Source organism: Heteronotia binoei, chromosome 11 (genome assembly GCF_032191835.1).
Source record: "Heteronotia binoei isolate CCM8104 ecotype False Entrance Well chromosome 11, APGP_CSIRO_Hbin_v1, whole genome shotgun sequence".
NCBI classification, from domain to species: domain Eukaryota; kingdom Metazoa; phylum Chordata; class Lepidosauria; order Squamata; family Gekkonidae; genus Heteronotia; species Heteronotia binoei.
Window position 1 is genome coordinate 34,813,956 of NC_083233.1, and position 23,112 is coordinate 34,837,067.

The 23,112-nt window shown below is 40.6% G+C and overlaps 1 protein-coding gene across 5 annotated transcripts in view; it reads left to right on the plus strand.

Annotated features, from left to right (window-relative positions):
* LOC132579688 (septin-6) overlaps nt 1–13,369 on the plus strand; it is a 62,935-nt gene extending 49,566 nt beyond the window's left edge. Inside the window, exons 9-11 of one of the 5 annotated variants that reach the window (XM_060250225.1) lie at nt 19–209; nt 1,084–1,129; nt 8,173–8,395. In XM_060250225.1, coding sequence (XP_060106208.1) covers nt 19–209; nt 1,084–1,087 — 195 coding nt within the window. In that variant the 3' untranslated portion in view covers nt 1,088–1,129; nt 8,173–8,395. Of the gene's footprint in view, nt 1–18; nt 210–1,083; nt 1,130–4,559; nt 4,999–8,172; nt 8,396–12,452 lie in introns of those variants that run through there. The other 4 variants (XM_060250224.1, XM_060250223.1, XM_060250220.1 and 1 more) reach the window with 4 other exon arrangements.
* Nucleotides 13,370–23,112: the final 9,743 nt, after the last annotated feature.

Below are 23,112 nucleotides of genomic sequence, written 5' to 3' on the forward strand. Positions count from 1 at the left end.
TTTGCTCTTCCCTTATAGTTGCATGAGAAATTTGATCGCTTGAAGAAACTTCACCAGGATGAAAAGAAGAAACTGGAGGACAAGAAGAAATCACTGGATGATGAAGTCAATGCATTCAAGCAGAGGAAGACGGCAGCTGAATTGCTCCAGTCTCAGGCCCAGCAAGCGGGAGGATCGCAAACTCTGAAACGAGAAAAGGAGAGGAAAAAGTAAGTTGGCTTCCTCATGTGGCATTTCATGCTGTTGTTTTCCTTCACCAGTGTCCTTCTTTTACCTGCTGGAACAGAGCAGGCTTATCTTAGCTGGATCAGTTTAGGCAGTGGCACCAAAGAGTCAAGCAAGAAACTGCCATGTTCTCCCTGAAAGGATTACTGCATGTTTAACAGAAGTCAGTTGACTCTCTGCTGTGAAAAGGAAGTCTCTGATCCTGCTGGCTGAAACGTTGGTGAAATAATGGTTAAATGCAAATTGTTTAACAAACTCTGACACGTGGAAAGGCTTGCACTAAAACATAACCCTGATCTAATGGTAAATCTAGCATAGCTAATGTATGGGAAATTGCCTCACTGAAAGTCATTTCACATATTATAACAGAGGTTGCTTTAAATTGTTCCATGTGGCAGTGGTCACAGTCAGGACATCCTCATCCACTCACCATATAGATGTAGTCATTGTCTCCTTGCCAGCAAAAGTGTTCAAAAAGAAAGCCCTGCCATTTAAAGCCCAGTGCAGACATTAGTTGCACTTCCAGTATTAAATTGTACTGATTGCTGCTCTAATTACCAATGCCATGGAAGGGGGGGAGGGTTTCACCATAGAGATGAGTTAGAGAGGTATCTTCTCTGCCAATGGTGTCTTTCAGTTTAGTACTGGAAAATGAGGCCATGTGTCACTCTAGTCTTGAGGACATTCTTATGTGACAATTAGTTCCCTTAAGGTCTGTTGGTTTGTTGTTTCTTTTTAAACAAAAGTACTAATTCATAGTTTGTTTTTGTTGTGTTTTGGGTTGTGTTTTTTTTTTTTTTGGCAAACTAAGTTTTGTTTTCATCTTCCTGAGTTGTCATTTGTATGCTGTTTTTACAGTTAACCCTGCTGTTTGCTGCATGGTGCATGAGGGTACACTGTGTTGGTAAGCTTGACTAAATGCAATAGCCATTGCAGTGGGATCAAAAGGCACTGTGTGCGAAAATAAACTACCACACTGAACCTGCAGTCTGGCCTCTGCAGTATCACTTGGCACCAACCATAGCCAACAAACCCAGTTACCCCCCGCCATGCCCTTATTACTCTTCTCAACTCCCTTCACCCAGGCCTGATCTACATGCCTGGCTTAAACAGAATGCTGGAGGGCAAGAAGAAATTACCTGTGGGATGTTGCACACATCTAACATCTTGTTTTCCGTGAGTCCCAGTCATCACGCATGCAGTGTTTGTGCGCCACAGGCCTGTAGCTCTGGCAGGCATTGAGTGGGCATACTAACTCTGCATGTGTAGCAACTTGGTGGGAGCTGGCCATGTGCTATATAAGGTAAGATTGTTTCACCTAGCAGAGTCAAGTTTAAATTGAGCCCACAATTAAGCCTGCCATTTGCAAGCAGTCCCCTTCACCCACCCTCAAAAATCTCAGGAGTGGGAGTAAAAATGGGTGGAAGATGGCATTTGGTGAGATTCTAGGAAGTTCCTTTTGTCTTTAAGGCTTTACAATTGCAAATTAGGAAAATTCCTAGAGCATCACCTGGAACTAATGTCACCTCTGAAACATCACCCTCCTCAGTCACTGCCCTAAAAATCTCCTAGCATTTACCGGTGCAAGGCTGGGAAACTTGCCCACAACACACTGGAGTGAGGCACTCAAGTTCTGAGATGATAGAATACATTGTACCAGTTCAGACTGCAGATAGGAGATCCCATTTTTGACTGCTCCCCTATACAGCTGATTCTCTACATTCTTTACAAGTAGAAAATTAATACAGCAGAGGACAGGCAAGGCTAGCATTTTCCTCTGTGAATTTCTGGGGAGGGAATTAAACATAGTACAGCTTGTACTTCCCTTACATGGTTTAAATTTAAGAACAAGAAAGGGGGACACTGAAAACTGCTGAGGCACCAATTCTAGCACAGGTGCCAGAGATGCTGTAAAATTTGGTCCACTCATATATTTCAATAGTATTTTAAAATCTCTTCCCTGGAGGTCACTAGAGGACTGTCACTCCCTGTAGCATCATTTGTGTTACTAGTTAATGCCGTATGAGATTAATGATTACAGATTCCCTTCCACAGAGTCAGAGGAGACACATAAATAAAATGTTCAGTTTTGATTGTACAGGACAAATCAAAACCAGTGAGGCGAATTTATAACTTGCTTTTTAAATATTTGGATAATTATATTTATCCCCTCCCCTCCATTTATAAATCAGGACAACATATGTGTACTTTCTCACATTGTTGTTAGGAATAGTTACCTGAAAAACATTCATTACACCTTTGAAAATGACAGGCTTGCTTAATGTTGTATTAGTAGTTAGTCATTCATAGTTGTTAATTTCATAAAACAATTATCTTTATAAATGAAAAAAAATGGAACATGGAAAAAAATTCACCACACCTGTGGCTCTTGACAAGGATGAGGGAGGTTAAAAAACCTTTTGCTTGTTCAACTGTGGGTAAAACCAGCATTACCAGCCCTATACTTTCTCAGTTACAAGATATGGGCTGCTCTGGCACTGCAAAGTTTTGGTTCTGCTTTGATTGTTCCTGCAAGGGCAGAGACATGCACATTGTCAATGGAGCTTCTCCATGGAAGATGTCTGCACACTTTTCCCCCACAGCTGCTATTTTCCCCTGCCAAAGCATGGTTTTTGAGGTATTTTTTAAAAAATGGTGATTGTTGTAGTGCTATAGCACAGGTGCCAGATATGCATAATAATATGTATAAAGTTTTTCTAAAAGCTGTTGGTGGGGAAATACCAGTCACATATAGCTCCAACAGCAGGAAATTATTACAATGCAGGTAGGACCTTTGTAGGGGAAGGTTAGAGATAGGGTTGCCAGTTTCCAGGTGGGGGCTGGAGATCTCCTGCTTTTACAACTGATCTCCAGCTGGCAGAAATCAGCTCCCCTGGAGAAAATGGCTGTTTTGAAGGGTGGACTCTGGCATTTTACCATGCGGAGGCTCTTCCCCAAACCTCACCCTCTCCTGGATCCACCCCTAAAGTCTCCAGGTACTTTCCAACACAGTCCTGGCAACCCTGTTAGAGCATGATAAATAGATACCACCCCCCCCCCTCAAAAAAAAAAGCACTTCAGTTTGGGTGCCAGACAGGAGAAAAACCTTTTTATGGAAACAAATCAGGCTTAGCATCCTACAATAACTTAGCCTGTCCCTGTCCTCTCCACAGTCAAGAAAGGTCTTTCCTGACATAGTTCAAGAAAGCTGCAACTTGTCTGAATCAAAGCTAGCTTTGTGCCAGCTGTTTTTCTTGGTACAGGCCAATTGAAATGGGGATTCTTCTGAGTTCAGTGTGCTATGATGGAACAATAGGATGCAGCACAAAATAGGAGGAGGCCTGTGGGGAGAGAAAAACAAGGGCTTGCTCTTCAAAGCTTGCAACTTGAAAAATAAACTCAAATAATCACAGTGTTTATCTGGGGCCTAAGAACATATCCAGGGGCTGGAACGTAGCTGGAATAAACATTGCGGGGTTTTGTTAGCTTTGGATTGCTTTTGGCAAGCCTCCACATGCAAGTCGGTGGCATGCTGGTCTTCAGCACAAATAGGCCTTCTTTTTGTTCCTAAATACAATTTGCAAGCATTGCCTTTCTGAATGGGGTATCTGTTTTTGCCCTGGCCAAGGCCAGTAACCAATCTCTTTTTCAACAATTCAGAAACACTCCCACTATTGGTTTGGTCTGAGAAGAGTTGCATGGCCTGGCCATGTTTACTGGGACACACACAGTCTGCACTGAAGTGAACCACCCTCATGCAATCTGCTGAAATTTCAATGACTATGTTCATCACGCTGCATCTTCTGGTGTATAAAATTAAACCAAATTAGCATTTTTTTCCCTTCTGTAAATTAGACGTTGGGTGGGCAACATATACTATGTGTTGAGACCAAGAGGTTTTTTGTTTGTTTTGTTTGCAGTATTCAGTATTTCCTGGCATTTCAGGAACCTGAAATTCTTTCTAGCCTTTTTGATAATGTGATTGCAGTACTTGGAAGCTTTAAAGCCAGTAGCCCCTAAAAGGCAGGAAAATATCAGTCCAAAATCTTTAATTTTCACAAATTTAATTTTTAAGACCAGATCTAGTTTCAGGTTACCTATGTTCAGAATATACATGTCCAGAAAAGGAATGTTAGAGTTAATGCAACATCCCCACTGTATTGTTGAATATTATATGCTGATTGCACACAGCATCCGTAACAGTTGCCTTTGTGTCCTGCATCATTCTCACTGTGGTCCCATATATGTTGCCTATCCCTATTTAAACTGCATTTATCTTATTAACATACTATAAATCCCGAGAGACATTAATCCTTTTTCTTTTCGTTTTCCAGTTCAGGTTTCCTGTAGATCCTTTCCTTTTGCACCAGAAACGACCACCCCCCATATTTTGAGTTATCCTGCAGTCCTGCCCTCTACATGTTTGCCCATCTACTTCCAATGCACCCTCTCGCTCTGTTTGCCAGTTTCCTAAACACAAAACTCTCTCTTGACTGTTTTGGTGAAGAACTCGACTATAATTTCTATGGAACCCAATGAGAAAGGCTCCAAGAGCCTGCTGTTTGCCAGAAGCTTGCAGGACTAATGTCCTGAGACATTGTATATCAACAGCACATGAATGCATCAGTGCATGTCTGTGTGTAGTGTACGCACGCATGGCAAAACTGCATGTTTGCTTACCGATTGTACCTCATGCTGTGACACCTGAGCCCTGTTGTGGATTCTCTGCAAACGAGTTATGCATAAAGCTTTTTGTTTGTTTTCAAAGTTCAATAGGATTCATCTTCAGTATTGTTTCATTCATATTTAAGTTACTTTTTTTTTACTGCTGCAGAATTTGCCACAGTGGCTGGCATTAGCAGCCTGAAGCAAACTTCTTAGGGATTTTCAGTACCTCTCTTTACAATAGGAGAGGGTAGGGAACCTTCCAACTCAGGATTCAAAGCATATTGGTTTCTTTTTAAAAATTTTATTCCAGTGGCTGCAAAATGCAGCTAAAACACTCCATCTATTTGGGTGCTTGCTGTGATTTTAGTTAACTCATGCAGGCATAGGACACCCAACAAATATGGACAGAACTCCCCAGCCTTCCAGATTTCCCTGGTTTACCTTGGTGGTGAAGACAGCTGATCTGCAAAGGGATGTGTGGCGGAAGCATCATGTGAAAGTGGAAGTTTGTGCAGATACTGGAATTTAATTGAGATGCTAGATTTGAGGCACTGGGAAAGTTTTTGCCTTCACACTCCTACCTATATGCCAGAAGGACTGGAAATCATGAATATAATTGGCAGTCTGGTTCCATGACCAGAGATTCAGTCCAAGTGCTTTTTATAACCAATTTCAATAGACACATGTGCTCCTCAGCTTAAGTTTATGACCTGATTTTTACTGAGGTGGTAAATTTGTATTTGGGCTGTACCAGTTAAGATTGCATCTGGGGGCTCCCACAAGCAAATAAATCTGCTGCCTATAGAAAATCCTCATTTTAAAGAGAAGGTAGAACTTGTCCTGGACAGCTGGTTTTCTTTGCAGAGGGGATTTTTTTAGTAGGAAGGGACATTTCATTATGTTGGCTTGGTTCCCACCTGCAGAATAAAGTGATACAGCCTAGAATACCATCTCAATAAGAACTGGGTCTACTCTTAAGCATGTTTGCAAAGAAATGTCCCACTGAATTCATTTGCTTTCTAGCAAGCATATTTGACAGCTTTAATTGAACAAAGTTCCAAATGAACGTGCCACTCTTTAGTGGCAGTTAAACCCCTTGATCACAGTGGAACTTGCTTCCAAGGTAGTATTGCAGGATTATCCTCTCAAATCTGATTAAATTCAGGTATTTCTCCTTGGGAGTATTTGTGCAGAGACAGTCATTTCTTACAAATACGGGTTTGGATCCTACAGTTTTTCTGCCAGAGAAAGAAAGCGGACGGGGCCTTTTGACTATTAAAAACGCTGTGCCAGGAAATGTAGGGCCCAAATAGACAAAAGCCACACAGGATGGGAGCTGCTGTGGAGGGAGTTAGATGACATTGAGTGGAATAGTTGATAGGATCCAGCCCATTGTCTAATATTACTGGAATCTTTTAAATATAAGTACAGCTGATTAGAAAAACGGTAAGTATTCTTTTCTTCTCAAAGGCAAGAAGGAAACCCTGTGAGCTTTTTAAAATATTTATTTCAAATTTAAACTCTTTTTTGTTGTTGTTGTTTTACACTGAAAAGCTTAGGTTAGAGCTCTTGCTTTTTGGGAAAGGGAACCTGCAGTACTTTATTTCACTGTGATTTGGGGGGAAATTGTACTTTTATGTTGAAATTTTTTTAATGATGGGGTTTTTTGGACCTTTGCTTTTGTAGATTATGGATGATGATAAAATATCAGATTCAGACTAGAAGTAGCTTAAGGAAATACAGTAAAAGAGTTAACAAGATGATATTGCAAAATTAACTCAGGTTAGGCCCAACTGTGCACCAAGGTCAGACTTACACTGCAAATTAGTTTCCGTCCACTGAGACTCTTGGAGGCTGTAGTATATGTGGTAGAAGTGGGAATACAGATCTCTAAAAGAGTTCCCAGGTACCCTCACCAAGGCATGATTCCCAGTATTCTTTGAAGAAATCAATGACAGTTAAAGTGACCTGAGTTTGTACTACAGGCTTGCCCTGTGTCAAAAAAGAATAAACATATTCCCTAGCCAGAACCCCTTGGAAGCCATTTTAATTATTTTGTTAATGTTATAGTTCACCAAGCTAAATGTGTGAGTCTGTTTTTGTCACCGTTAAAATGGAATTTGGTATGCTTGTAGTATACTGAGATTTCAGACTAATCATGTATAAAGCCATCTAAAAAGAAATTGTTGAATATTTTCAGCTAATGCACAAATTTTTATTTGGGTGTATGTATTGGAAAAAATAAAAAGTAGTCATCTTATGTACAGTGGAAGTCAGGAATGGCTATTTGGTGTGTTCCACAAGCTAAATTAAAGTCCCCAATAAATTTTATTTGACCATTTCAGACTTATAGTGGAATTTTCTCATTAAAATCTGGTAACACATTTTGCCCACAATTTCACTAGTATGGAAAATTATTTTTAAAACATTCAAGTGTTCCCTATGTCAATATTTCTTCTCTCTCTTAGATTTTGTATAAATGTAATTCTTCAGCTAGCCTTGAATGCATATTCTCAGAACTGTGAGGCCTCCAGTTTTATTGCGGAGCCTGACCACAGTCAGTTTTGGTTTTGAGTAACATGTCGATGTGGCCTCTATCTGGAGAATAGTGCTGTCCTGAAATTGGAGAAATTGGCTTTCCCTGAGATAAACTGCAGATACAGTTGTGATCTGCATTGTAACCAGATGTATTCCCCACCCCCATCCTGGATATGAAATGGAAATTTTAAATATGAAGTCATTGCACTGTAATTATCCTGAACTAACAAGATCAGGGAGCCATGGCTCAGTGGTAGAGCATTTGCATGCAGAAGGTCCCAGGTTCTGTCTCCAGTTAAAGAGATCAGGTCATAGATGATGTCAAATACCTCTGCCTGAGATCTGGAGAGCTGTCAGGGTAGGCAATACTGACCTTCAGGGGGTATTTTGAGGAGGAACACACAGGAATGCAGTTCTGGCTGGCCTAATATGCAAATGATTTCCTGCTGGGCTTTTTCTACAAAAGAAGCCTATGCAAAACAATGGTGATGCCATGGGGTGTGGACTAATATGCAAATGAGTTCCTGCTGAGCTTTTTGTACAACCCCCCCTGCTGACCTTGATAGACCAATGGCCTGATTCAGTAGAAGGCAGCTTCATGAGTTCATGTGTTCCCCTTACGCTTAAATGTATTCTGTACATTGCCCTGCCATAGTCTATATTTTCTATGGGAAAACTTTTTAAAATAAACTACTTTTGGACAATAATTCTGGTTAATGCTTTGTTTTTAATCTTTTACAGTAACCCATGGCTGTGTACTGAATAGTGTCCTTTGAGTACACGGGGCTGGAATGGACCTTCATTTAATTAATATGCTTCAGTTCAGCCATGGCCTTCTCATGATGTTTCCACCAATGATAATCTAGATCCATTTCTACATAATCAGTATCTGATTTTGATTTTGCTGTATAATTATGTGTGCTTGTATACTATGTAAAACAGCATCATTGAAGGTGGTTTTTTTAAGAGGCAGTAGAAGTCTTGGATACCATTTCAGAAGGGGTGCTCACACGTGCAGCAATGGCAAATTCCTTACATCAGTAGTCCTCTCAGTTGTACCTACAACCATATATAGAGAGAAGGAAGAACAAACACACTACAATAAATACAGAAATCTTCTTCCTCTTCTGTAATGTGCAATAAAACCCTTCCTGATACCAGCCAACAACAGAGGGAAGAAAAATGCACAACAAGATGATGTAAGGAAAATGGTGTTAGGTTTTGCTGCCCACTATAGAAAGATGAAAATTTGCCACAGAGCTGTCATTATCAGTGGAAGCTCTGGGGTTCAAAACAGGTAATTCTGCCCATAGTAATGAGTGAGCTAGAAATATGTGTTCATAAAGCTTGCATGAAGCTGCAAATGTCCCTGTGATTCTGGATGCTTCAGGAAGGGCCACCAGTATCATGTACTTGTTCAAAACATTTAGACTATTCTGTAGAGAGAATTTCCACTGCATGTGTACATATGTTACCTCTTTCATGACCATCTGGAGTCAGGATTTGTTCCATTTAAGCCCTAAAGCTCCATGCACTGGGACAAATATTTGTATATAGACCTGCTGACATTTTTGTATTTCCTGACATTGCAGAAAGTTTTTTGGGGGGTGGGGGGGATACTCCACAGCTGCTTGAGTGTCCTGTGATATTCTCTGTAAAGTGAAGGAATCCAGTGTTAAGAAAATCTAGAGCATTGTGGGAACATAGTTTGACGGGGGAAGGAGCAACACCCACCAACCTTTCAGAAGCAGAAAACACCTTCTGTTAAAGGGCCTGCTATCCAATAAGTTCAGAGGAAACCCTTCCCCCTTGTTTTGGGATTGTCCAGGTTTAACTCATCTGAATGGCAATGACTTAGCTCACCCCTAAAGTTTGCCATGGAATCTAGATAACTGTTGCCTTTGTATCAAGCCCCTAAAAACTTCTTTGTGATACTATTGACCTTGTTACAGCCTACACCTCAACAGGACTTGTGCTTATCGGACTTCTTCCAGGACTGTTTAATCTCATCCTAGCCAGTAGCCTCTGAACCCATGTATCATAATGACTGCTTAAGATCAAGCAATTTGTCCAGATTCCATGCCCTCACTGGGTGTGGGAGACCAAACAGTTTATGAATTCACCAGGAGCTAGCCCTGAAATGGTGTAGTGGATGAATAATGTTCTATACTTAGCATGAGTATAGTATTTTCTGTGTTTGAAGGACTTTGTCACATCTTCCAGGGAATGTGTGAAGTGGGCCTGATACATCAGTTCCTGGAGAGGGGGTAAAAATAAAAGAAATAGTCAAGGCAGTTTGGATTATCCTTCCTTTCCTTTTTTTAAAAAAGTCTCCCTCTTGCAAACAAAACATCAATTTTCAAAATGTTTTATTATTTTATTTTTTCTGGCAACTCCCCCTCCCAAAGGAAAAAAAATTGCGAACTTTAACAAGTGCGTTTAAAAGACAACACTACTAATTTAGTCCAATTCTAGTTGTGGCAGGCATAGCTACATGTTTCTTGTATTTTTAACTATATTTTTATATATACTAACGATCATTGTTTGTTTTATATATTTAATTTTTTTTCTTGAAATGTTCGCTGGTCACATAACCTGGAAAAATAGGTACAGTGCAAGCTTATTTCATGACCTGGATGCTGTCTTCAACAGTTAGCAGTCAGGGGAAGATTTAGTCCGCATCTACACGAGAGTGAGAAAATGTGCCATGATGACAACAGCAAGCAGCATGAGAACAGGGAGGGAATGAGATTCACATGCCCTGTCCCTGCAGTTCCTGTTGCTACAAACATTGGCAACTACCTGCCCCCCTTTCCTCTTGCTGCATGTTAACGGAAGTGTAGATGTTGTGCTAGAACCTTCCATGGCCCAGAATCCCCCCCCCCCAATTCCCCTCACTTTCTCTTTCCTTTCTGAGCTATGCTGTAGCTGCAGCACAGCTTAGCAGAGAAACTGAAGAAAGGGGAGGAGGGACAGGAAAAATGGTATGCAGTAGCAAATTCCCCTTGCCATTTTGAAAGTGGAGCATGTGTATCTTCTCACTTAACTTGGGGGTTTCCTGCATTCCATGTATTGAAAGCATTCCATCTGGAACGAACCCTAGGTTCAAATCCCTGCTCAGCCCTGAGACTCCCCCTCAGCCTAACTTACCCCACATGGTTGTTATTAGGGTACAACAATAGAGGGAAAACTATGGCACTGATCCATAGCTTTCTGCATTCAGAGCATGACTTTCTCATCTTCCTCCTCCCACTGCAGCTCCAAATCCTGGGAGAGGGGGGGTCTGCTGTCCCAAGGAGAAGCATTTGAGGAGTCATTGTAATTTGCACTAGGGGGTGAAAATGTCACAGTCAGTGGCGGAAATCCCTTCCATCGGCAGAAATACTCCAACGGGCCCATGCCTAATGTATGCTGCCATGAACTCGGGGGAAGGGTAGGTTAAAATGAATGGATGGATAGGTTATAATTCATTTCAATGCTGGCTTGCAAATGACCTCTTAGAATATAATTTAACGTTTTTTAATATCAAGGTTTGGTTTTGGATATAATTAACTAATAGGGGTCAGAAAAGTCTCCCTAATCCAGTTGGGAATTCACATTACCTTGAAAGCATGCTACAAATTTAAATTTGTAGATTTAAATACAACCAATGTAACCATATCAAGAGACCCAAAATGAAGTACAGAGATCATTCTTATTGGTCATTGGGATGGATGGTCAAAATCTAGAGTGCTCTACCTATTGATCCTTTGATTTTCTGAACATCCCCCATCACATTAGCTCGAAGTGGCAAAACAAGGCAGACATCTCTAATAGTGTTGTTATTGGCAGCAGAGTGGAGGATCGGCGGCTCTAACCCCTGACAGTAGAAGTCGCTGTTTAAATGGGAGATGGTCAGTGGGCATAGACAACTGCAATCAAGACTATGGTGGTGCCTCAGTGCATGTGGCCAAAAATTTCTAGTTCTGAACAGCTGCTTGTTTTTTAAAAGCCATCCCTGCTCTTTGACTCTTTCAGTATTAAATAGTATAAGTGTTCTTCCTCTCTCATATACATGCACAAAGTGGAGTCACATAACCAGTTTTCTCTCTGCAATGAGCATTAACTTTCAACCTGTGATGAAGCTCAAATGTTAACTATTAGGTGGTTATTAATAGTCAATCGATGTTTTTGACAGAATGGCTACAGACTCCAGGGTTTGTTGGGCCTCATGCCACTTGGTAGTAACCAATCTGATATACATTTTAGGACAGCAGGAGCCAGGGAGGTGGCTGATTTCTCTCACTGAGGAACTACAGTGGAGCTTCCTTGTTCAGAGATAGTATACATGATGCTGGAGAATAACAAATAGGAGAGGGATATTGATCGGTTGCCACAAGAAAAAGAATTCTGCACTAGCAGAACCTTTCTCTGATCCAGCAAAGTTCTGGTTAGGTTTTTTGTTTTTAAAAAAATAGCCTTTGAAAGTTTGCACTGATCTAAGAAATAACTAGATTCAAGTGGGCAGCCATGTTGGTCTGAAGCAGTTGAACAAAGCAGGAGTCAAGTTTAGCCTTTAAGACCAACCAAGTTTTCTTTAGAACGTAAGCTTGCGTGTGTTCTCTTAAGCACACTTCATGAGGTCTGATGAAGTGTGCTTAAGAAAGCACACAAAAGCTTACGTTCTAAAGAAAACTTGGTTGGTCTTAAAGGTGAAACTTGACTCCTGCTTTGTTCAACTAAGAAATAACTGTATTTTTTTTATCTTGCTTTCATTTAGTGTGTAACTGTCTGTTGCAGTCTAATTCTACTGCGGTATGTGTTCTGTTCAAATATTTAATGTGTTTGACCTCTTCTAACACAGGAGTGCTGCTGCTCCTTTTGGAATCCTAACTGGAGCACGAGCTCGGCTTCATCTGTCCTCGCTTGATTTAATTGTGCTTGGATCTTTTTTCTGTTAATGTTCCACACCCCGCCCTGCTTTTTATTGATGATCTGTGTTTTTTTTTCCTCTCTCTCTCTCTCTCTTTCTCTCTCTCTAGCTTTTTCTAATCTGTCTTCGCCTGCTGCATTGTGTCTGAGGGAGAAGATTGCCACTTGAGGAAAAGTGTAGGGATTCCCATCCTATTTCGGAGAGGGAGGGGGAGGAATGAGTAAATCTTAAGATATGTGGAAAGACTGATTTTGTTTTGTTCTGTTTTTTTTTCCTGACTTGCATGGGGTGTTTAAAGCCAAGGTGTCTTGTAGTCACTGCAACAAGACAGCAAAATAATGTAAGGAAGGTGAACATCTCTGTAAAGTATTAGAACATCAAGGAGCAGCCCTAAAGGTGATGGACGAATTCGTGATATAGCTGAATGACACTGAGACAGTTTTGTTTTTTTAAAATTCCCTTCCTATTTTTGCCTAATATAAACATGATGGATGTTTTTAAGTATCTGTGAAAAACAATTGTGCTAATTCATTGGTTTGCTTGGATTTTTTTTTTAAAAGAAGTTTTATGCAATGAACAGTGAACAGAGAAACAAGCGACTTGCTACCTCTGAGGAATATTTAATTTTAACAATGAAGCAAAGGGCAGCAGGGGAGGGGGGGGAAAGTATATTTTTAATTGGGGTCCTAGGTAACCTGTGCCACAATAGTAAAAAGTCATCAGCAGATTGAGCAATAGTTCTAGTTTCAAAATCACGTAAATTTATTGGAGACCAGTGCACCATAGTGGTGAAGAGCATGATCTGAGATAGAAAGCCCCCAGTTTAAGTCTCCTCTCAGCCATAAACTCTCTGAGTGGCCTTAGGCAAGCTCTTTCAGCTACCATCCCCCATATGGGAATAACAGTACTTGCTAACCTTACAGGGATGTTGTAAGGATTACCAAGATAAGACATGTGAAATGCTTTGAGAACAGAAAAAAAATCATTGTATAAATGCTAAATATTATTATTATGGTGATTTAAATCCCCTCCCCCAAAATGCAACCCTCCCCAAAGTTGTTCTTCTGGATTTCAGACTGACTTTTTTCTATTATATTATAGCTGTCAAGGTTGTGGAGACACTTGTCAGTAATTGGTCATCTGTTTTTTGAAGTTATGACGCAAGTCACGTGTAATGCCCTTTTGGTGCATCAAAAACTTTTTTTCCAAGCACTTTTAGAACGTTCACTGCATGGGGGGTCTGTTTCCCAAAACTTTGTTCTCCTGTCTATCCTCCTTTTAATTTTGTTTCTTTACCAACAAGAATTGTGATTCGACAGCTACACTCCATATCTATTTACACGACCCACAATGAAAGAACCAGCCGTGTTGAGCTTGATACCTTTCTAATGTTGTCAATTTTCAATAAAAAGTAACCCTCCCAAAAGAGTGTTCCCTGGGTGATGCTTTACACACATTTTTTTCATAAGATTACATGAACATTTAGTTGCCTGGCAATCACAGAAAGAAACTATACCACTATTGGGGGGGTGTTTCTTCAGAGTAAAGTCGAGGGCATTAACTAGGAATAGGTCCAACCTACTATGGAGAGAAATTCTTCCAATCTGTGTCCAGTTACAATCCAAAATCCGCCAATGGCCTCCTGTTAGTTGTACTGTCAGTGTATTTGGTTTGGAAATTAAGAGTCAAAAGAATGCTAGCCTCTCATTATGGAAGTTCCATTGCAGCCCATATCTTCACCCCAAGTCCCATCCTGTCCAGATCAACTTTTGGAAGTGTTATGCAGTGTTCTGGTTAGGACTGGACTCCAGAAGTCCAGAAGACTTAAGTTGGAGAAAATACGTAAATGGAATACACTATAGGAGGAGAAACTAGCAAGAAAGGTTGATGAAGGAGGGCAGTTGTGGAAATTACTTAGCAAAACTGTTTTTTTAATTTATTATTTCTTTATTAAAGTTATATCCCACCCTATCCCACATGTGGGCCAAGGACGGCTCACAACAACATATAAAAGTAACAAACATAATCATAAAAACCAGATTTAAAACAATCATACTTTATGGTGATTACGTTAAAAACAACTCCAAGGCAGTCCACACTGCCTCCTGCAGAATGTTAGTCAGTAAATTACTGTGAGGAGGGGAGACCTAAAATGGTTTTACTGGCCCTGCAGAACTGTAATAAGTCTCACAGGACCCTGATCTCAGATGGGAGCATGTCCCATTAGGCTGGAGCCAGGGCAGATAAGGCTCTGTCCGTAGCTAAGTGGATGACTTTGCAGCCAGGGACTACCAGCAGATGTTGATCTGCAGAGCACAAGGCTTTCTGGGTCATATATGGGGAGAGACTGTCCCATAAATATGCTGGTCCCTGGCCTTAATAGGGCTTTAAAGGTCAGTACCATAACCTTGAAACAGATCTGGTACTTAATTGGCAGCCTGTGCAGTTGGTGTAGCACCGGCTAAATGCACACCCACACAGATGTCGCCATCAGCAAATGTGCCACCACATTCTGCACTAGCTGCAGTGTCCAGGTCAGGCTCAAGGGCAGCCCCACCTAGAGTGAGTGACGGTAATCCAGCCTGGAAGTGACCAGCTTATTGGAGCACCAAAAAGAGAGTCACTGGGTTATATCTACAATCCTAAGTGTCACTTGTAGAAGGCTACTGAATTCTTGTGTACCAATATGAAAAGCAATTGTGAAATGCAAGATACATGCATAGCAGAGCAATTTGTAATGTAAAGCATTCTGCATACATAGAAAAGAATTCTGATTTTCCTCCTGTTTCCAAGGCAGCTAACTTCCGGATCAAAGCCATATTTTGCACTAGCCAGCTTTTTCTAATACATTCTGCTTTGGAATATAGATCCCATCAACCTGCTTCTACTTGATGTCATCACTGAAGCACAGCAGAATCAACTTGGTTTGTACAGATGAAAGTAAATTCCTGCTCTTCCTATTCCAAGGAATGATGGGCCACAAATAAATTCCGAGGAAGCTCAGCACTGGTGGCTGTAGCTTAGGACAAGGTGTCTGCTTTCTGTTATGAGGCTACAGTGCTGAGTGGCTTTAGGATTTTGTGCCTCTCCCCAATCTAAAGGCTGACATTCCCTTTCCAAATGCCATCTCTCCCCCACTTTCAACTGATGATGTTGGAACCTGTTAAAGGCACACCTGCCAAGCCAGAAAGAAAGCTGGCACCTTACAAATTTATGTTCTTTCTTTGTTGCCTTTTGTGATGGATTGCACTTTTAAAAGCTTAGAAGTGCTGTGTAAACAGATAAAGAACTGTGAAGGGTTAATTTTTCACAGACCCAGAAAGCCTTGAGTGACAGGCTGATTGGTTAGCGTCAGCTGAGGAGAGAAAAACTTCTGAACTGGATGCTGAGGAGAATTTGGTCTGATTTGAGCCCTCACTGAGAAGAGCCAACATTTTGGGATTCAGACTTGACTTGCAAGCAGTTTAACACAGACAGGAGAACTGGGGAGAGTTGGCAAGAACAAGTGGGTAGTTAGATGGAGACTCCCATTCAAGGCAAGAAAAGGGGATAGATCTAGTGAGAGGAGAATTTACCTACCCAGTCAAACAGGGAGTTCTGAAAAGTGAAGAGATCCCTGGTCTGGTGGTTCAAAACTGCCTGCAGAGACCTTAAGAATCAGTTTAAAACTCCAGAGAAGTACTGATGGTTGAAGAGAAAAGGGTTTGGGTATTGGAAGAAGTGCACCAGCCTTCTGGAAACCAAACAAGTCACGAGAATTCTCAAAGTGTGCTGGAGTGTTTGGGGGAAAACATTGGAACAAAATGCTCTCAACATCAAGATTTTAAGTAACTCTGAATAGCTTAAGAAACTCTCACTAACTTGAAACATAAGAACTAAAATCTGTGCATTATTGGTTTTACCTCTGAAATTTCAACTCCTGATTTCATCTGACCTTTCCATTCTATGTTGAATAAAATATTTTGTTAAATTGGAATATAGAAACATCTTGGATGCCATTTAAGGGGGCTCCCAATACTTCCCTCAGGTTCCTGGGCTGAGCAAAGAACCAAAAGATCATACTGTGACAGGGTGGGACTGCCAAAGTTCTTCAGCAAAGAAAAAAAAAACATTATTAGGGCAGCTCAGTCAGCAAAGGGAAAGAAAAACTGAGAGAAAATCTTGTCTCTGAGGGAGGGAAGTGAACAGGGCAGTCATACCTTTCTACGGTTACACTCAGCACAACATAATTACAATAATAAAATTATAAAGACCACTGATTAAAAATGGCAGCTCTAAATGCATAATTTCAAACTGTCTTCAGAAGGCCTACAATGTCTGGGAGTGGATAACAGATACAATTAATAGGCTAGGGTGTTCCAAATATTTGGAGTGGTTACCAAGAAAGCTCGCATGTAGATAACCACCAGACACACTTATGTCATAGGTGTTCTCCATGGATGATCTTGGTGAGTGGCAAAGCATCCAAAAGGAGAAAGAGCCTCTTAGGTATCCTGGGCCCAAGCCATTTAGGCCTCCAAAGTAAAAACTCACATTTTGTATTGGAGCCAGAAATACAATGAGAGCCAATGCAGCACATTTTGTGTTGGCTGATTCTAGATAGAGATGAGATTTCCAGTAATAAAGGAGGCATAAAAAGGTAAAGGTAGTCCCCTGCGCAAGCACCAGTCGTTTCCGACTCTGGGGTGACATTGCTTTCACATTTTCATGGCAGACTTTTTACGGGATGGTTTGCCATTGCCTTCCCCAGTCATCGACACTTCCCCCCCCCAGCAAGCTGGATACTCATTTTACCGACCTCGGAAGGATGGAAGGCTGAGTCAACCTTAGCCGGTTACCTGAAACCAGCTTCCGCCGGGATTGAACTCAGGTCGTGAAAGGAGGCATATTAGCAGACAAAAAGTTGTGCTTCAAAAAGATGGAGCCAGTTCTTGGAAGATCATTTGGGTAAGTATCCAGAATCAATTTAGGGCATTAGATAAGGTCCCTATAAGGGTACACTGAGAATAAGCAAATGGTGGGAAACAATTCAAATGCAGAGAAAATAGGATACAATTCTCAAATGTAAGAGAAAGACGCATTTTTGTCTCTAGGAGGCACTGCAATTGTCACAAAAGAAGAAAAAAGGTTTCAGTTTCCTTTTTGTTTGAGGGTTCTTTCAGGACCTTGTACAATTTGTAACAAAAATAAATGTTAAAGTAAATTCTGCTTATTTTCTAAATAAGCTGTACTTCTAATATATCGAACATGATACTTTTATGCCAAGCCAATTTATGCACACTACATTTTATGTTTCTAAAGTAACAAAATGGCTTTCAATCAGTAAAGAGTACTAATGTTGCATTTTTCCAAATTCTCTGAAAATTTTTGGGTTTTTTCTGGGGAAGGGAACAAAAAAACCACCTCCTCCCCCTCATGGCCCTTTAAATTCCTGAAAATTTTACATCTCTGGCCAAGACAACCTCAGAAAGCTGCCATTGCAAAATCTAGGATGTGTTTCTGTGCTCTCTGATGTACCAAGATCAAAGGAAGGCATAGGTACCTGTTTCCTCCTTGCCATCCCTAAGAAGATTCAGCCTGTGTTCTCTACCAATGAAGTGAACGGCTTTGAAGCTTTCAGCTGGTACCAGCAATGCTAGTAGTTGAGGTAACATCACTTAATTATTTGCTACTGCTAGACTGGTATGCTGTTGTGCTTAATAAACCAATTTGATTCATAAAGCAAACAAGTAGTGTGTGTCATTTATCTTGTCCCATCAGACCCCTGAAAATAACTGGGCACTGTGAACTATTTTGAGGAATAGAACACTAATAAGCCAGGAAGTCCCACAGAGAGAAGTAGCTGTGGCTAAAGAACTCTTTAATTTTCCTGAACCTGCCTGCCCTAAGATGTCAGGGCAGAGATGCCTCCATGTTCAGTCTCTGTAAATCACCTCTGTACAAAACACAATTAATTTATGGAATTCAGTCTCACAAACCCTCCATGTTTTGAGGCAGAATGAGGGCAGGGTGGTGTCATAGTTAAGGGTGTCAGAGTAGGATCTGGAAGATCCAGGTTTGAATCCCTACTCTGCCATGGAAGCTTGATATTTGGGCCAGGCTCCTTGAATTACTGGACTGAAATTTCTGTGCTTTCAAATTAACACATGCTCCCTGTCAAACACATAAAGTTGCCACATCACACTATCTGAAACAACAAGAGGGATGATTTTTCAAGCAAATGCACATCAAACCGTTTGAGTGCAAAAGTTCTCAGCTTCTAAGCCTGGCACCCTTCTATCAAAAGGTTTTAGGTGGCAGGGCTGGGAAGAGTTCTCACTGAGACCTTAGAGAACTGCTTCTAGCTACAGCAGGCTAGCATTTCCCCAGACTTCTCCAAGCTAATAGTTATATATTTTTTTAAAGTAAAATGAATAATACACTGCACTTTTATACCTGAGAAGTCAATGTGTGAAAGTAACCATTTCCTGCCCCTGGAGGAGTCCCACCTCCCAAGGGTTCTGCTTTTGTTCTTGTTCTAAGTGGGATTCCTGCTTGGAACAAGGTGCGCCAAAGCAGTAAGTCTTGTGTCGAGGCAATGGGCATTCTCCTCAGAAGGCAGCTCATCCTATGGCTTCTCTGCCTCAGAAACGATTTTCCCAGAAGGGGACAACTGGAAGGCTGAAATCATGTCAAGGCACAGTTGATACACTCTTGACATTTCACAGCTGAAAACAGACACAGTCTAACAGCACCACTAAACATCCTTCACCTAATATACTGGTGAAGAATCTTCTCTGCAAATTGCATGCTGCATTTGTTCAGGGCACCAAAGCATGGCCTGCACTGTGAGGTAACACAAAGAAGTGTTAGTATATTGACCACAACATTTCCCTTCTTCTAAAGCTTGTTCCCTCCCAACAGTTGTGCCTATTATAAAACAATGTTGTTACACATTCTCCATTTCTGCAAGAGGTGAGAGGTCCCGACTCCCAAGTACAGCACTTGCTCAGTCACTTCTCTTTTTTGAGTGAGAGCATGCTGGAGATGTATGTTTGGTGTTTTCACAATATTCACTCTATTACAAATATAGTGACAGGGCAAAACTGAGATTCCACTGGCACCTTAGGGCCGCCCTAATTCATCCCAGCATAAATCTTCATGAGTCAAAGTGCATCTGAAGAAGTGCGAGTGCATACATATAAAAGCCTGTGTTGCAATAAATTTGGTTAGTCTTTAAGGCGCCAATGGACTCTGAGTTTATTTTGCTGTTATGGACTAACATGACTGAAATTATCGCATAAATGTAGCTAGAAGCAGAGAGGAAATCCCATGTGTGTTTCTGTACCTCAGATCTCAAAAGAGGCCCCAGGGTTCCTCTGACAACTCACAGCTCTTTGTCTGCCATAAACTCAACCATAATACACCCCACCCACCACTGCAACCTTCACTCCAAGGGGCCACATCCTCCAAACTCTATGGCTACTTCAACAGAATCATTGGGGGAGGAAGACTATTTCCTAACAATTAGTGTACAGTAAGGAACATGAGCCCTCTTTTTCCTCATATGTTCTCAGCAGGCATATTGCTTTGGACCACATTCATAGAGGCAGACGAGATCCATTAACCATAATCTGACAGCAAACCCACAACATTCTTCTCTTATTACAGGATAATCACACAGGTTCAGTGACATTTGACAGGTGGTAGTTGTGGTGCAAGGAAACAAAAGCACTCCAGAGCACATACAAGGAATTATTTTTAAGTGTTCCAAATCTTTCTCTCGAGTAGGGAGAGTGATTTACCAGGGAGATGTAGAGTTGCCAGGTCCAACTCGGGAAGTATCTGGGGACTTTGGGGGTGGAGCCAGGCACAAGGTTATGACAAGCACAATTGGACTCCAAAGGGAATTCTGGCCATCACATTTAAGGGGACTGCGCTTTTTAAATGCCATCCTTCCATTAGAACTAATGGAGGGTGGGGGGACCTTCTTTTGGAGCTCATAGAATTGGACCCCTTGTCCAATCTTTTTGAAACTTGGACAGTTTTTTAAGGAAAATAACCAGATACTATGCTGAGAATTTGGTGCCTCTACTTCAAAAACCAGCCCCCCCAATAGATTCTCATACCCTATAGGCACCAGTCTCCATAGGGTATAATGGAGTGCCCAGAAGATATCCCCCCCCACACTTTCTGATAACCCTGAAGTAGGGGGAGGGCCTCCAGACCAGGGGATCCCTTATCTCCAGTTGGGGATTGGCAGCCCTAGAAGCTGGAACACATGAGGGTTTTTTGCAGATGGGGATTTCCCACAGCATACAGGTTTGGAAATGTCAAGAGTAGACAGTATTGGATTGGAAAGAGGACTGATGACCCATTCAATAAAAGGCCACTTTTTAATGCATAGTTTGGTGAATCTACACAAGAGACATTAGAATGGTCTCTGCTACTCTGGAGGACAGGAAGTTTTGGGTACTATTTTTTCAATGTTGGAGTTTTGTTAATAGTAAATAGTCCACAATGGTTATAATTTCCAAAGGGAATGCTATTCTTAAACTATTTTCCGACATCTTAAAAAACCTCCGCCTGCCAAAAGAAAACTAGCAGTGCAAGGCAGACATCTAGGCAATTTATTAAACGCATTTGTTAACTGTGATCTCAATTTAAGATTTATAACATAGTTTTCAACAATAAAATATGCACACATACAAATTCATTATGAAACCTTATATAAGACTGTATGAAAACAAGGTCAAAGTATACTGCAAAAGAGAGAGAAAGTAGAATTAGGAGCTCACTGCTCTCGTGCACTAGGCAGAATTACCAACCTCTGAGCGGGGTCTAGAAATCTCTAGTATTACAATGGATATCCACACTACAGGGATCAGTTCCCCCAGTGAAAATAGTTGCTGTTGGGGGTGGATTCTATGGCACTGTACCCCACTGTAGTCCCTTCCCTCCTCCAACCCTGCCCTCCCCTGGCTCCACCCCCAAATCTCCAATAATTTTCCAATCCACTCAACCCAAGAAGCATTTTACGGGTAATAACTGAACACGAATGGTTAACCTATCATGATATAAGATGAAATCAAGGGAAGACCTGATAAAAGAATGATATCATTCAATGTTTTTAATGTACAATTATTCTCTCTCTCTCTCTCTCTCTCGGCTTGGCTTCGCGAACGAAGATTTAAGAAGGGTGCAATAGTCAAAGATATAAATTAGATAAACAACTTTATGGTTTTGAAGAAAATGAGACTGTATTTGAAACAGAGTTGTGTACAAATTATGTTCATGTTATTGCTAAAATGCATAAACTTTTGTTGAAATATGAAACAGAATAAGAACAGGTAAAAGACTGTATGGTAAAATGAGCTTAGAACACTGGGCATGATATACAAATTGAACAATGGGAAAGAATATGGCAGGTTTGAAATTTACATTGTTAATCTTAAATAATTTTTCATAAAATGATGTTTCACTGGCCGATGTTTCATATGCCGAGGAAATGGCATATTCCCCCAGTGAAATTGGCTAAAATGTATAAAATACTTCAAACAAACATTGGAAATGTGAGCAGCGTGAAGGGACGTTTTATCATATGTGGTGGATTTGTAACAGAACTAAGAAAGTTTGGGTACAAATATATTCAACAATACAAAAGTTTTTTTAAAAAAATTAACATACAAATGAAGCCAGAAATTTTTTTTAAGGCTTAAGGTCAGCTTGAAAATAGGCATAGAACTACACTTTTGTATATAATTACAGCAGCCAGGTTACTGTATGCACAGAACTGGAAATCTATAAAAATGCCTACAGTAGAAAAATGGTGGTTAAAGATGTTGGAACTTGCAGAAATGGCCAAACTTAACTATTTGATTAAATATAACCCACTTGATTGTGGGTTAGAAAAAGACATTATCTACTTCTATTGTTAGTTGGAAGCCCCTTATTGACTTTCTGCATGTAAATGAAAAAAAAGATTTGATGATTTGCGGGGGTTTTAAAAAACATTTTACTGAGTGTATGTGTGTGTGTACACATACACAAATAAGAAAACAGCAATATCGGAACCTTGTGAAAAGTAAGATATTGCACATATAAGGTGCATAGAGCGTTATACAAAAATACTTTCCAGTTATATTGCATTAAAGAAGTGGGTTATATTTAAAACAACCAGCATCCAAACAACCTTGCTTTTTGGAACCTTTCACACAACCTTTTAAATGTCAGATGTTAAGCAAGTTCATATGGACCAATTTTTGAGGAACCACACTGTGAGAAGACAAAAAACAAAAAACAGGAAACCACTTTTCTACAAATTTGGAGAATACATCCATATTGTTTTGAATTATTTGATCAGTGATTTCTGGTTTTGATGGGTATGGTGAATTTTAAATAATAGAAAATAATATAATATGATTTGATGTATTGCTTATTGTGTTTAAATTTTAGATTTAGTATTAAGTGATCGCACTTGGCTTTGTCGTGGAGAATTTTTAAAAAGTTCTTTATGGATGTGCCTTCCGATTCCTTCCCCCCCCTCTTTTTCCCCTGTATTTTTTGTTTCCTCGATTTTATTTTCATATATAAAAATCATAATTAAAAAAAGAATTTCCCAAGCCAGATTTGCCATCCCTAGCTATGTTTAGTCAGACAAGGCATCGTGTGTAAGAGACAGACAGAAAGTGTGAATGTTAAGGGCAGCGAAACAGCATTGAGACACAGCCTACTTATTCTCCCAGGTGCAATCCGAAAGCAGTACAGTCTGTTCTATCACCCTTGAGGAC